Genomic DNA, 12,214 nt, shown 5'->3' with positions numbered 1-12,214 from the left:
GATGTCTCCTCCTTTAAACCTATAGTACAACACACAGACACAGGATTAGGGGTCAGGGGTCAGGGCAGTCTGAGGTAGACAGGGAACTGACCGGAAGGTACCACTACCATGGGGGGAGATGTCTCCTCCTTCAAACCTATAGTACAACACACAGACACAGGATTAGGGGTCAGGGGTCAGGGCAGTCTGAGGTAGACAGGGAACTGACCGGAAGGTACCACTACCATGGGGGGAGATATCTCCTCCTTCAAACCTATAGTACAACACACAGACATGCATAAACATACAATTAACTGATTGATTGAAAGGATGCATTTTCCCCTGTCTCCCAGTCTCCGTGTTGCTATTTCAACAGGTGCCTCTGTTTCAAGACTGTGATGTATCTCTTTAGGGGTTGACCAGACACTCACATTTAGACTGTGATGTATCTCTTTAGGGGTTGACCAGACACTCACATTTAGACTGTGATGCATCTCTTTAGGGCTTGACCAGACACTCACATTTAGACTGTGATGTATCTCTTTAGGGGTTGACCAGACACTCACATTTAGGGTCAGGGAAGGCCTTGTCCACCAGCAGTGTGTACTTCTCCTCTGATGTCAGAACTACGCCCCCTGTTGGCAGGAGTCTCTGTCTGGCCGGAACACCTTTACTGAAGCTCTGTGGAGGGGCAAATACACCAACCAATTTACCAAACATCAGAGTAATGTGACTGACTATGTGTTAGCCCGCTGAGCTCAAGCCAAGGCATTACCTTAGAAAGCTAACACAACTCTGTAGGTCTCAGGTGAGGTTATCCTTCACCTAGCCTGGGGTTTATTCTCCGTTACATATGGTCATGGTAAGTCATGTAAGGTCATGTACGGTCGGCTGTATGTTGGTATGGTGCTGGTTTACCTCCTGGTTGTCATGACACTCCAGGCTGTGATTGGCTCTCATCACCACAAACCTCTCCTTCCACTTCCCGGTGTCGTCATAGTGCAGAACACTGTCCTGATACAGAACTTCCTCTGGCCTAAGGGGCTCCTACAGGACAGATGCAGAAGGAGAGGTGAGTGGTGAGTGGTGAGTGGTGTGTGTGTGTGTGTGTGTGTGTGTGTGTGTGTGTGTGTGTGTGTGTGTGTGTGTGTGTGTGTGTGTGTGTGTGTGTGTGTGTGTGTGTGTGTGTGTGTGTGTGTGTGCGCGTGTGTGTGTGTGATAAAACAATACAAAATATATTCATATGTCACCAAATAAACAGTTTTGCAATGGTCTACAGTAACTTCAACAGCACTGTCTGATCACTGTCTGGGCACTGTCTGAGCACTGTCTGATCACTGTCTGGGCACTGTCTGATCACTGTCTGGGCACTGTCTGATCACTGTCTGGGCACTGTCTGAGCACTGTCTGATCACTGTCTGGGCACTGTCTGATCACTGTCTGGACACTGTCTGGGCACTGTCTGAGCACTGTCTGATCACTGTCTGAGCACTGTCTGATCACTGTCTGGACACTGTCTGATCACTGTCTGGGCACTGTCTGAGCACTGTCTGATCACTGTCTGATCACTGTCTGGACACTGTCTGGGCACTGTCTGAGCACTGTCTGATCACTGTCTGATCACTGTCTGGACACTGTCTGATCACTGTCTGGGCACTGTCTGAGCACTGTCTGATCACTGTCTGGGCACTGTCTGAGCACTGTCTGGGCACTGTCTGGGCACTGTCTGGGCACTGTCTGGGCACTGCCTGGGCACTGTCTGAGCACTGTCTGGGCACTGTCTGAGCACTGTCTGGGCACTGTCTGGGCACTGTCTGGGCACTGTCTGATCACTGTCTGGGCACTGTCTGGGCACTGTCTGGGCACTGTCTGGGCACTGTCTGGGCACTGTCTGAGCACTGTCTGGGCACTGTCTGAGCACTGTCTGGGCACTGTCTGGCCACTGTCTGGGCACTGTCTGAGCACTGTCTGGGCACTGTCTGATCACTGTCTGGGCACTGTCTGGGCACTGTCTGGGCACTGTCTGGGCACTGTCTGAGCACTGTCTGGGCACTGTCTGAGCACTGTCTGGGCACTGTCTGAGCACTGTCTGGGCACTGTCTGGGCACTGTCTGAGCACTGTCTGGGCACTGTCTGGGCACTGTCTGATCACTGTCTGGGCACTGTCTGGGCACTGTCTGGGCACTGTCTGATCACTGTCTGGGCACTGTCTGGGCACTGTCTGGGCACTGTCTGATCACTGTCTGGGCACTGTCTGGGCACTGTCTGGGCACTGTCTGATCACTGTCTGGGCACTGTCTGGGCACTGTCTGGGCACTGTCTGAGCACTGTCTGGGCACTGTCTGGGCACTGTCTGATCACTGTCTGGGCACTGTCTGGGCACTGTCTGGGCACTGTCTGAGCACTGTCTGGGCACTGTCTGATCACTGTCTGGGCACTGTCTGGGCACTGTCTGGGCACTGTCTGATCACTGTCTGGGCACTGTCTGGGCACTGTCTGGGCACTGTCTGAGCACTGTCTGGGCACTGTCTGATCACTGTCTGGGCACTGTCTGGGCACTGTCTGGGCACTGTCTGGGCACTGTCTGGGCACTGTCTGGGCACTGTCTGATCACTGTCTGGGCACTGTCTGGGCACTGTCTGGGCACTGTCTGAGCACTGTCTGAGCACTGTCTGGGCACTGTCTGGGCACTGTCTGGGCACTGTCTGATCACTGTCTGGGCACTGTCTGGGCACTGTCTGGGCACTGTCTGAGCACTGTCTGGGCACTGTCTGGGCACTGTCTGGGCACTGTCTGGGCACTGTCTGGGCACTGTCTGATCACTGTCTGGGCACTGTCTGGGCACTGTCTGGGCACTGTCTGAGCACTGTCTGAGCACTGTCTGGGCACTGTCTGGGCACTGTCTGGGCACTGTCTGGGCACTGTCTGGGCACTGTCTGAGCACTGTCTGGGCACTGTCTGGGCACTGTCTGGGCACTGTCTGAGCACTGTCTGGGCACTGTCTGGGCACTGTCTGGGCACTGTCTGGGCTAGCACCATGGTATAGCTGGAGGACAGCTTGCTTTCGTCTTCCTCTGGCTACATTGACTTCGTTTTTCTCCAACCAATCACAGCTTTTCCAGTATGAACTGACATGTTGTCCATACAATCTTAGAATTAGGATCAGAGAATGAACCGAGTGAGTTGTATTGTGATTGTGCCACAGAGCATTATGGGGGTTCTATGTGTTGAGAGCCTTGGTGACATTGTTGGATAGAGGTTATGAGTGAAGAGTGATAGTTGAGATTTTTGGGATATTATAGAATTGAAATTATTATATTTTAGTTACAGGAGACGGAGGAGGTATATTATAAACTGTTTTCTTGGTTTTAGAATTACATTTATGTGTCCAGTTAGTGCAATTTATTTCAAATTTGCCTTGCTAACTTCAGTAGCTAGCTAGCTACCAGCACGTGTGTGCAGTTTTCTCCTCCAGAATGGTTCATTTTTTATTTAACCTTTATTTAAGGGCAGAGAAAGCTTGTTGGACACAAAGAAAGCTTTGTTGTAGAGCATTTAACACAACATCTGGGGAGGGGCCAGCTGAGTATAAGACTGTATCATCTGCATATACAGTGCGTTGCGAAAGTATTCGCCCCCCTTGAACTTTGCGACCTTTTGACACATTTCAGGCTTCAAACATAAAGATATAAAACTGTATTTTTTTGTGAAGAATCAACAACAAGTGGGACACAATCATGAAGTGGAACGACATTTATTGGATATTTCAAACTTTTTTAACAAATCAAAAACTGAAAAATTGGGCGTGCAAAATTATTCAGCCCCCTTAAGTTAATACTTTGTAGCGCCACCTTTTGCTGCGATTACAGCTGTAAGTCTCTTGGGGTATGTCTCCATCAGTTTTGCACATCGAGAGACTGAATTTTTTTCCCATTCCTCCTTGCAAAACAGCTCGAGCTCAGTGAGGTTGGATGGAGAGCATTTGTGAACAGCAGTTTTCAGTTCTTTCCACAGATTCTCGATTGGATTCAGGTCTGGACTTTGACTTGGCCATTCTAACACCTGGATATGTTTATTTTTGAACCATTCCATTGTAGATTTTGCTTTATGTTTTGGATCATTGTCTTGTTGGAAGACAAATCTCTGTCCCAGTCTCAGGTCTTTTGCAGACTCCATCAGGTTTTCTTCCAGAATGGTCCTGTATTTGGCTCCATCCATCTTCCCATCAATTTTAACCATCTTCCCTGTCCCTGCTGAAGAAAAGCAGGCCCAAACCATGATGCTGCCACCACCATGTTTGACAGTGGGGATGGTGTGGTCAGGGTGATGAGCTGTGTTGCTTTTACACCTAACATAACGCTTTGCATTGTTGCGAAAAAGTTCAATTTTGGTTTCATCTGACCAGAGCACCTTCTTCCACATGTTTGGTGTGTCTCCCAGGTGGCTTGTGGCAAACTTTAAACGACACTTTTTATGGATATCTTTAAGAAATGGCTTTCTTCTTGCCACTTCCATAAAGGCCATATTTGTGCAATATATGACTGATTGTTGTCCTATGGACAGAGTCTCCCACCTCAGCTGTAGATCTCTGCAGTTCATCCAGAGTGATCATGGGCCTCTTGGCTGCATCTCTGATCAGTCTTCTCCTTGTATGAGCTTAAAGTTTAGAGGGACGGCCAGGTCTTGGTAGATTTGCAGTGGTCTGATACTCCTTCCATTTCAATATTATCGCTTGCACAATGCTCCTTGGGATGTTTAAAGCTTGGGAAAAAAAATTGTATCCAAATCCTGCTTTAAACTTCTTCACAACAGTATCTTGGACCTGCCTGGTGTGTTCCTTGTTCTTCATGATGCTCTCTGCGCTTTTAACGGACCTCTGAGTCTATCACAGTGCAGGTGCATTTATACGGAGACTTGATTACACACAGGCGGATTGTATTTATCATCATTAGTCATTTAGGTCAACATTGGATCATTCAGAGATCCTCACTGAACTTCTGGAGAGAGTTTGCTGCACTGAAAGTAAAGGGGCTGAATAATTTTGCACGCCCAATTTTTCAGTTTTTGATTTGTTAAAAAAGTTTGAAATATCCAATAAATGTCGTTCCACTTACATTTACATTTACATTTAAGTCATTTAGCAGACGCTCTTATCCAGAGCGACTTACAACTTCATGATTGTGTCCCACTTGTTGTTGATTCTTCACAAAAAAAATACAGTTTTATATCTTTATGTTTGAAGCCTGAAATGTGGCAAAAGGTCGCAAAGTTCAAGGGGGCCGAATACTTTCGCAAGGCACTGTAAATGGATGAGAGAGCTTCCTACTGCCTGAGCTATGTTGTTGATGTAAATTGAGAAGAGCGTGGGGCCTAGGATCGAGCCTTGGGGTACACCCTCAGTGACAGGCAGTTGCTGAGACAGCAGATTTTCTGACTTTATACACTGCACTCTTTGAGAGAGGTAGTGAGCAAACCAGGCCAAAGACCCTCAGATACCAATACTCCTCAGCCAGCCCACTAGAATGGAATGGTCTTCAGGAACAAAAGCTTTGGCCAAGTCGATAAAATAGCAGCACAACATTTCTTATAGTCAAGGGCAATGGTGACATCATTGAGGACCTTTATGGTTGCAGTGACACATCCATAACCTGAGCGGAAACCAGAAGTTTTTCCAACACTTTATAAACAGGGCAAAATAGAAATAGGCCTATAACTGTTAGGATCAGCTTGATCTCCCCCTTTAAATAAAGGATGAACTGTGGCTGCCTTCCAAGCAACAGAAACCTCCCCAGAAAGGAGAGACAGGTCAAAAAGGTTAGAGATAGGCGTGGCGATGTAGCAACCTTAAAGAAGAAAGAGTCTAAACCCCTAGTCATTGGCGACTCCATTACCCACAGTATTAGACTTTAAAAAAATCATCCAGCGATCATACACTGTTTACCAGGGGGCAGGGATACCGACGTTAAGGCTAATCTGTAGATGGTGCCAGCTGAAGCTAAAACCGGCGAGTGTAGAGAGTATAGGGATATTGTTATCCACGTCGGCACCAATGATGTTCGGATGAAACAGTCAGAGGTCACCAAGCGCAACATAGCTGCAGCGTGTAAATCAGCTAGAAAGATGTGTCGGCATGGAGTAATTGTCTCTGGCCCCCTCCCAGTCAGGGGGAGTGATGAGCTCTACAGCAGAGTCTCACAACTCAATTGCTGGTTGAAAACTGTTTTCTGCCCCTCCCAAAAGATAGAATTGTAGATAATTGGCCCTCTTTCTGGGACTCACCCACAAACAGGACCAAGCCTGGCCTGCTGAGGAGTGACGGACACCATCCTAGCTGGAGGGGTGCTCTCATCTTATCTACCAACATAGACAGGGTTCTAACTCCCCTAGCTCCACAATGAAATAGGGTGCAGGCCAGGCAGCAGGCTGTTAGCCAGCTTCTAGTCATGAAATCTATGCAGCTCAATCACTTTTCATATATACTGTTTACAGGCCTCCTGGGCCGTATACACTCACTGACTTCCTGTCGGACCTTGTAGTCATGGCAGATAATATTCACATTTTTGGTGACTTTAATACTCACATGGAAAAGTCCACAGACCCACTCCAAAAGGCTTTCGGAGCCATCATCGACTCAGTGGGTTTTGTCCAACATGTCTCCGGACCTACTCACTGCCACAGTCATAGTCATAGGACCTAGTTTTGTCCCGTGGAATAAATGTTGTGGATCTTAATGTTTTTTTCTCATAATTATGGACTATCGAAACACCATTTTATTACGTTTGCATTCGCAACAAATAATCTGCTCAGACCCCAACCAAGGATCATCAAAAGCCATGCTATAAATTCTCGGACAACCCAAAGATGCCCTTCCAGACTCCCTCCGCCTACCCAAGGACGTCAGAGTACAAAAATCAGTTAACCACCTAACTGAGGAACTCAATTTAGCTTTGCTTAGTACCCTAGATGCAGTTGCACCCCTATAAACAAAAATATTTGTCATAAGAAACTAGCTCCCTGGTACACAGAAAATACCCGAGCCCTGAAGCAAGCTTCCAGAAAATTGGAACGGAAATGGCACCACACCAAACTGGAAGTCTTCCGACTAGCTTGGAAAGACAGTACTGTGCAGTATCGAAGAGCCCTTACTGCTGCTCGATCATCCTATTTTTTCAACTTAATTGAGGAAAATACGAACAATTCAAAGTTTATTTTTGATACTGTCGCAAAGCTAACTAAAAAGCAGCATTCCCCAAGAGAGGATGGCTTTCACTTCAGCAGTGATAAATTCATGAACTTCTTGTCTCAGAAAAGATCATGATCATTAGAAAGCAAATTAGGGACTCCTCTTTAGTTTTTCAATACTATATCTCTTGACATGTTGATGAAAATAATCATGGTCTCTAAACCTTCAAGCTGCATACTGGACCCTATTCCAAGTAAATTACTGAAAGAGCTGCTTTCTGTGCTTGGCCCTCCTACGTTGAACATAGTAAACGGCTCTCTATCCACCGGATGTGTATCCAACTCACTAAAAGTGGCAGGAATAAAGCCTCTCTTGAAAAAGCCAAACCTTGACCCAGAAAATATAAAAAGCTAATCGGCCTCTATATCGAACCTCCCGTTCTGCTCAAAATGTTTTTAAAAAGCTGTTGCACAGCAACTCACTTTCTGAAGTTGCTTCCTGAAGACAAACAATGTATACGAAACGCTTTAGTTTGGTTTTAGAACCCATCAATGCACTGAGCACTTGTGAAGGTGGTAAATTACCTTTTAATGGCGTCAGACCAAGGCTCTGCATCTGTCCTCGTGCTCCTAGACCTTAGTGCTGCTTTTGATACTATCGATCACCACATTCTTTTGGAGAGGTTGGAAACCCAAATTGGTCTACACGGACAAGTTCTGGCCTGGTTTAGATCTTATCTGTTGAAAAGATATCAGTTTGTCTCTGTGGATGGTTTGTCCTCTGACAAATCAACTGTAAATTTCGGTGTTCCTCAAGGCTCCATTTTAGGACGACTATTGTTTTCACTATATATTTTACCTCTTGGTGATGTCATTCAGAAACAGAATGTTAACTTTCACCGCTATGCGGACGACACACAGCTGTACATTTCGATGAAACATGGTGAAGCCCCAACATTGCCCTCCCTGGAAGCCTGTGTTTCAGACATAAGGAAGTGGATGGCGGCAAATGTTTTACTTTTAAACTCGGACAAAACAGAGATGCTTGTTCTAGGTCCCAAGAAACAAAGAGATCTTCTGTTGAATCTGACAATTAATCTTGATGGTTATACCAGTTGTCTCAAATAAAACTGTGAAGGACCTCGGCGTTACTCTGGACCCTGATCTCTCTTTTGACGAACATATCAAGCTTTTTTCCATCTACGTAACATTGCTAAAATCAGAAACTTTCTATCCAAAAATTATGCAGAAAAATTAAGCTATGCTTGTCGTCACTTCTAGGTTAGACTACTGCAATGCTCTACTTTCCGGCTACCCGGATAAAGCACTAAATAAACTGCAGTTAGTGCTAAACACGGCTGCTAGAATCTTGACTGGAAGTACGCTTGGGATCATTGTCCATTTAGAAGACCCATTTGCGACCAAGCTTTAACTTCCTGACTGATGTCTTGAGTTGTTGCTTGAATATATCCATACAATTTTCCCTCCTCATGATGCCATCTATTTTGTGAAGTGCACCAGTCCCTCCTGCAGCAAAGCACCCCCACAACATGATGCTGCCACCCCCGTGCTTCACGTTTGGGATGGTGCTCTTCGGCTTGCAAGTCTCCCCTTTTTCCTCCAAACATAACGATGGTCATTATGGCCCAACAGTTCTATTATTGTTCTGTCACGAACGTTGTAGTGAGGAGACCAAAGCACAGCGTGATGTGAATACATCCTTTTAATGATAGAAGACAACAAACACGAAGTACACTTAAACAAACAAACAAAATATCAAAACGAACATGACCGCTATAAATACTGAGTGCAAACATGTAACATCACATAGACAATAACCTACGAAACACAATACAAAACAGGCTACCTAAATATGGTTCCCAATCAGAGACAACGACAAACACCTGCCACTGATTGAGAACCATACCAGGCCAAAACACATAGAAACAGACTAACTAGACATGCAACATAGAACGCCCACTCATATCACACCCTGACCAAACAAAATATAAAAACAAACAACGCAAATAATGGTCAGAGCGTGACAGGTGGTCATTATGGCCAAACAGTTCTATTTTTGTTTCATCAGACCAGAGGACATTTCTCCAAAAAGTACGATCTTTGTCCTCATGTGCAGTTGCAGACCGTAGTCTGGATTTATGGCGGTTTTGGAGCAGTGGCGTCTTCCTTGCTGAGAGGCCTTTCAGGTTATGTTGATTTAGGACGCGTTTTATTGTGGATATAGATACTTTTGTACCCGTTGCCTCCAGCATCTTCACAAGGTCCTTTACTGTGGTTCTGGGATTGAATTGCACTTTTCACACCAAAGTACGTTAATCTCTAGGAGACAGAACGCGTCTCCTTCCTGAGCGGTATGACGGCTGTGTTGTCTTGTGTACTATTGTTTGTAAAGATGAACGTGGTACCTTCAGGCGTTTGGAAAGTGCTCCCAAGGATGAACCAGACTTGTGGAGGTATACAATTTTTTTTCTGAGGTCTTGGCTGATTTCTTTTGATTTTACCATGATGTCAAGCAGAGGCACTGAGGTTGAAGGACTCAAATGATGTCAATTAGCCTATCAGAATCTTCTAAAGCCATGAAATAATTTTCTGGAATTTTCCAAGCTGTTTAAAGGCACAGTCAACTTAGTGTATGTAAACATCTGACCCACTGGAATTGTGATACAGTGAATTATAAGTGAAATAATCTGTCTGTAAACAATTGTTGGAAAAAAGTAGATGTCCTAACCGACGTGCCAAAACTATAGTTCAATCACAAACACATTATTACACATCAATGATTTTACTCCTCACTTGGACGAACTCATTCTTGGCTCTTTTGTCTAAGGGAAAGGGGGATGCCTAGTTAGTTGTACAGCTGAATGCATTCAACCGAAATGAGTCTTCTGCATTTAACCCCCCTGAATTAGAGAGGTGCTGTGTGTGTGTGTGTGTGTGTGTGTGTGTGTGTGTGTGTGTGTGTGTGTGTGTGTGTGTGTGTGTGTGTGTGTGTGTGTCTTACCCTCTGTTTAAGGAGCTGAGTGTGTGTCTCTTTGTGTTGCTCCACCTCCTCCTGCAGCTGAGAGAAGAAGGCTACAAAGTACTGCTGCCTGTAGTGGGGACTGAAGTTCTTCAGCTCGGACTCTGCACGACCTACACACACACACACACACACACACACACACACACACACACACACACACACACACACACACACACACACACACACACACACATGGTGGTCAGAACCAGATCTGTGTCATTGAAGACATTAAAGGTCAGTAGCTCACAACAAGACAATGCCATTCAGTGGTGAACCATCTTTCTCACATCCTCCATGTAAACCACATCACAGAGCGACAGGTAACGGACACAATAAAGGAAACACCAACATCAAGTGGGGCGTTGGGCCTCCACCAATCAGAACAGGTTCAATGGGGGGCGTTGGGCCTCCACCAATCAGAACAGGTTCAATGGGGGCACCAATCAGAACAGGTTCAATGGGGGCGTTGGGCCTCCACCAATCAGAACAGGTTCAATGGGGGGCGTTGGGCCACCACCAATCAGAACAGGTTCAATGGGGGGCGTTGGGCCACCACCAATCAGAACAGGTTCAATGGGGGGCGTTGGGCCACCACCAATCAGAACAGGTTCAATGGGGGCGTTGGGCCTCCACCAATCAGAACAGGTTCAATGGGGGCGGGGCCTCCACCAATCAGAACAGGTTCAATAGGGGGCGTTGGGCCTCCACCAATCAGAACAGGTTCAATGGGGGCGTTGGGCCTCCACCAATCAGAACAGGTTCAATGGGGGCGTTGGGCCTCCACCAATCAGAACAGGTTCAATGGGGGGCGTTGGGCCTCCACCAATCAGAACAGGTTCAATGGGGGGCGTTGGGCCTCCACCAATCAGAACAGGTTCAATGGGGGCGTTGGGCCACCAATCAGAACAGGTTCAATGGGGGCACCAATCAGAACAGGTTCAATAGGGGGCGTTGGGCCACCACCAATCAGAACAGGTTCAATAGGGGGCGTTGGGCCTCCACCAATCAGAACAGGTTCAATAGGGGGCGTTGGGCCACCACCAATCAGAACAGGTTCAATGGGGGGCGTTGGGCCTCCACCAATCAGAACAGGTTCAATGGGGGGCGTTGGGCCACCACCAATCAGAACAGGTTCAATGGGGGCCAATCAGAACAGGTTCAATAGGGCCTCCACCAATCAGAACAGGTTCAATGGGGGCGTTGGGCCTCCACCAATCAGAACAGGTTCAATGGGGGGCGTTGGGCCACCACCAATCAGAACAGGTTCAATAGGGGGCGTTGGGCCTCCACCAATCAGAACAGGTTCAATAGGGGGCGTTGGGCCTCCACCAATCAGAACAGGTTCAATAGGGGGCGTTCACCAATCACAACAGGTTCAATAGGGGCGTTGGGCCTCCACCAATCAGAACAGGATTCAATGGGGGAGGAATGCGTTCTATAGATTCTACAAGGTCTGGACCACCAATCAGAACAGGTCTGGAACAGGAATGGGGGCCATTCTATAGATTCTACAAGTGTCTGGAACTTGATTGGAGGAATGCCACCATCAGAACAGGTTCAATTGGAGGAATGCGACACCATTCTATAGATTCTACAAGTGTCTGGAACTTGATTGGAGGAATGCGACACCATTCTTCCATGAGAAATTCCATCAGTTGGTGTTTTGTTGTTGGTGGAAACCGCCGTCTCAGGCTTCGCTCCAGAACCTCCCGTTAGTTTTTAACTGGGTTGAGATCTGGTGACTGAGACGGCCAGGCTTTATGGGATGTTAATTGCTTAATTAACTCAGGAACCTCACCTGTGTGGAAGCACCTGATTTCAATATTCTTTGTATCCCTCATTTACTTCAGTGTTTCCATTATCTTTTCAGTTAGCCGTATGTCAATTCACATTTTACTTCAATATCCCAACCACAATACAACATAATCTCACTTCAACATCCCAACCACAATACAACATAATCTCACTTCAACATCCCAACCACAATACAACATAATCTCACTTCAACAT

At 46.5% G+C, this 12,214-nt stretch overlaps 1 protein-coding gene across 1 annotated transcript in view; it reads right to left on the bottom strand.

Annotated features, from left to right (window-relative positions):
• Positions 1-12,214, bottom strand: part of LOC135508628 (protein Niban 1-like) — an 83,427-nt gene that overhangs the window by 34,032 nt on the left and 37,181 nt on the right. Inside the window, 3 exon segments of the mRNA XM_064928872.1 lie at positions 546-660; positions 898-1,026; positions 10,184-10,314. Of these exon segments, the coding sequence (XP_064784944.1) occupies positions 546-660; positions 898-1,026; positions 10,184-10,314 (375 nt within the window).

This window comes from Oncorhynchus masou, chromosome 3, assembly GCF_036934945.1.
Source record: "Oncorhynchus masou masou isolate Uvic2021 chromosome 3, UVic_Omas_1.1, whole genome shotgun sequence".
Taxonomy (NCBI): Eukaryota; Metazoa; Chordata; class Actinopteri; order Salmoniformes; family Salmonidae; genus Oncorhynchus; species Oncorhynchus masou.
The sequence above is the reverse complement of the archived record's forward strand: the minus strand, read 5'-3'. Positions and strand labels throughout refer to the sequence as shown.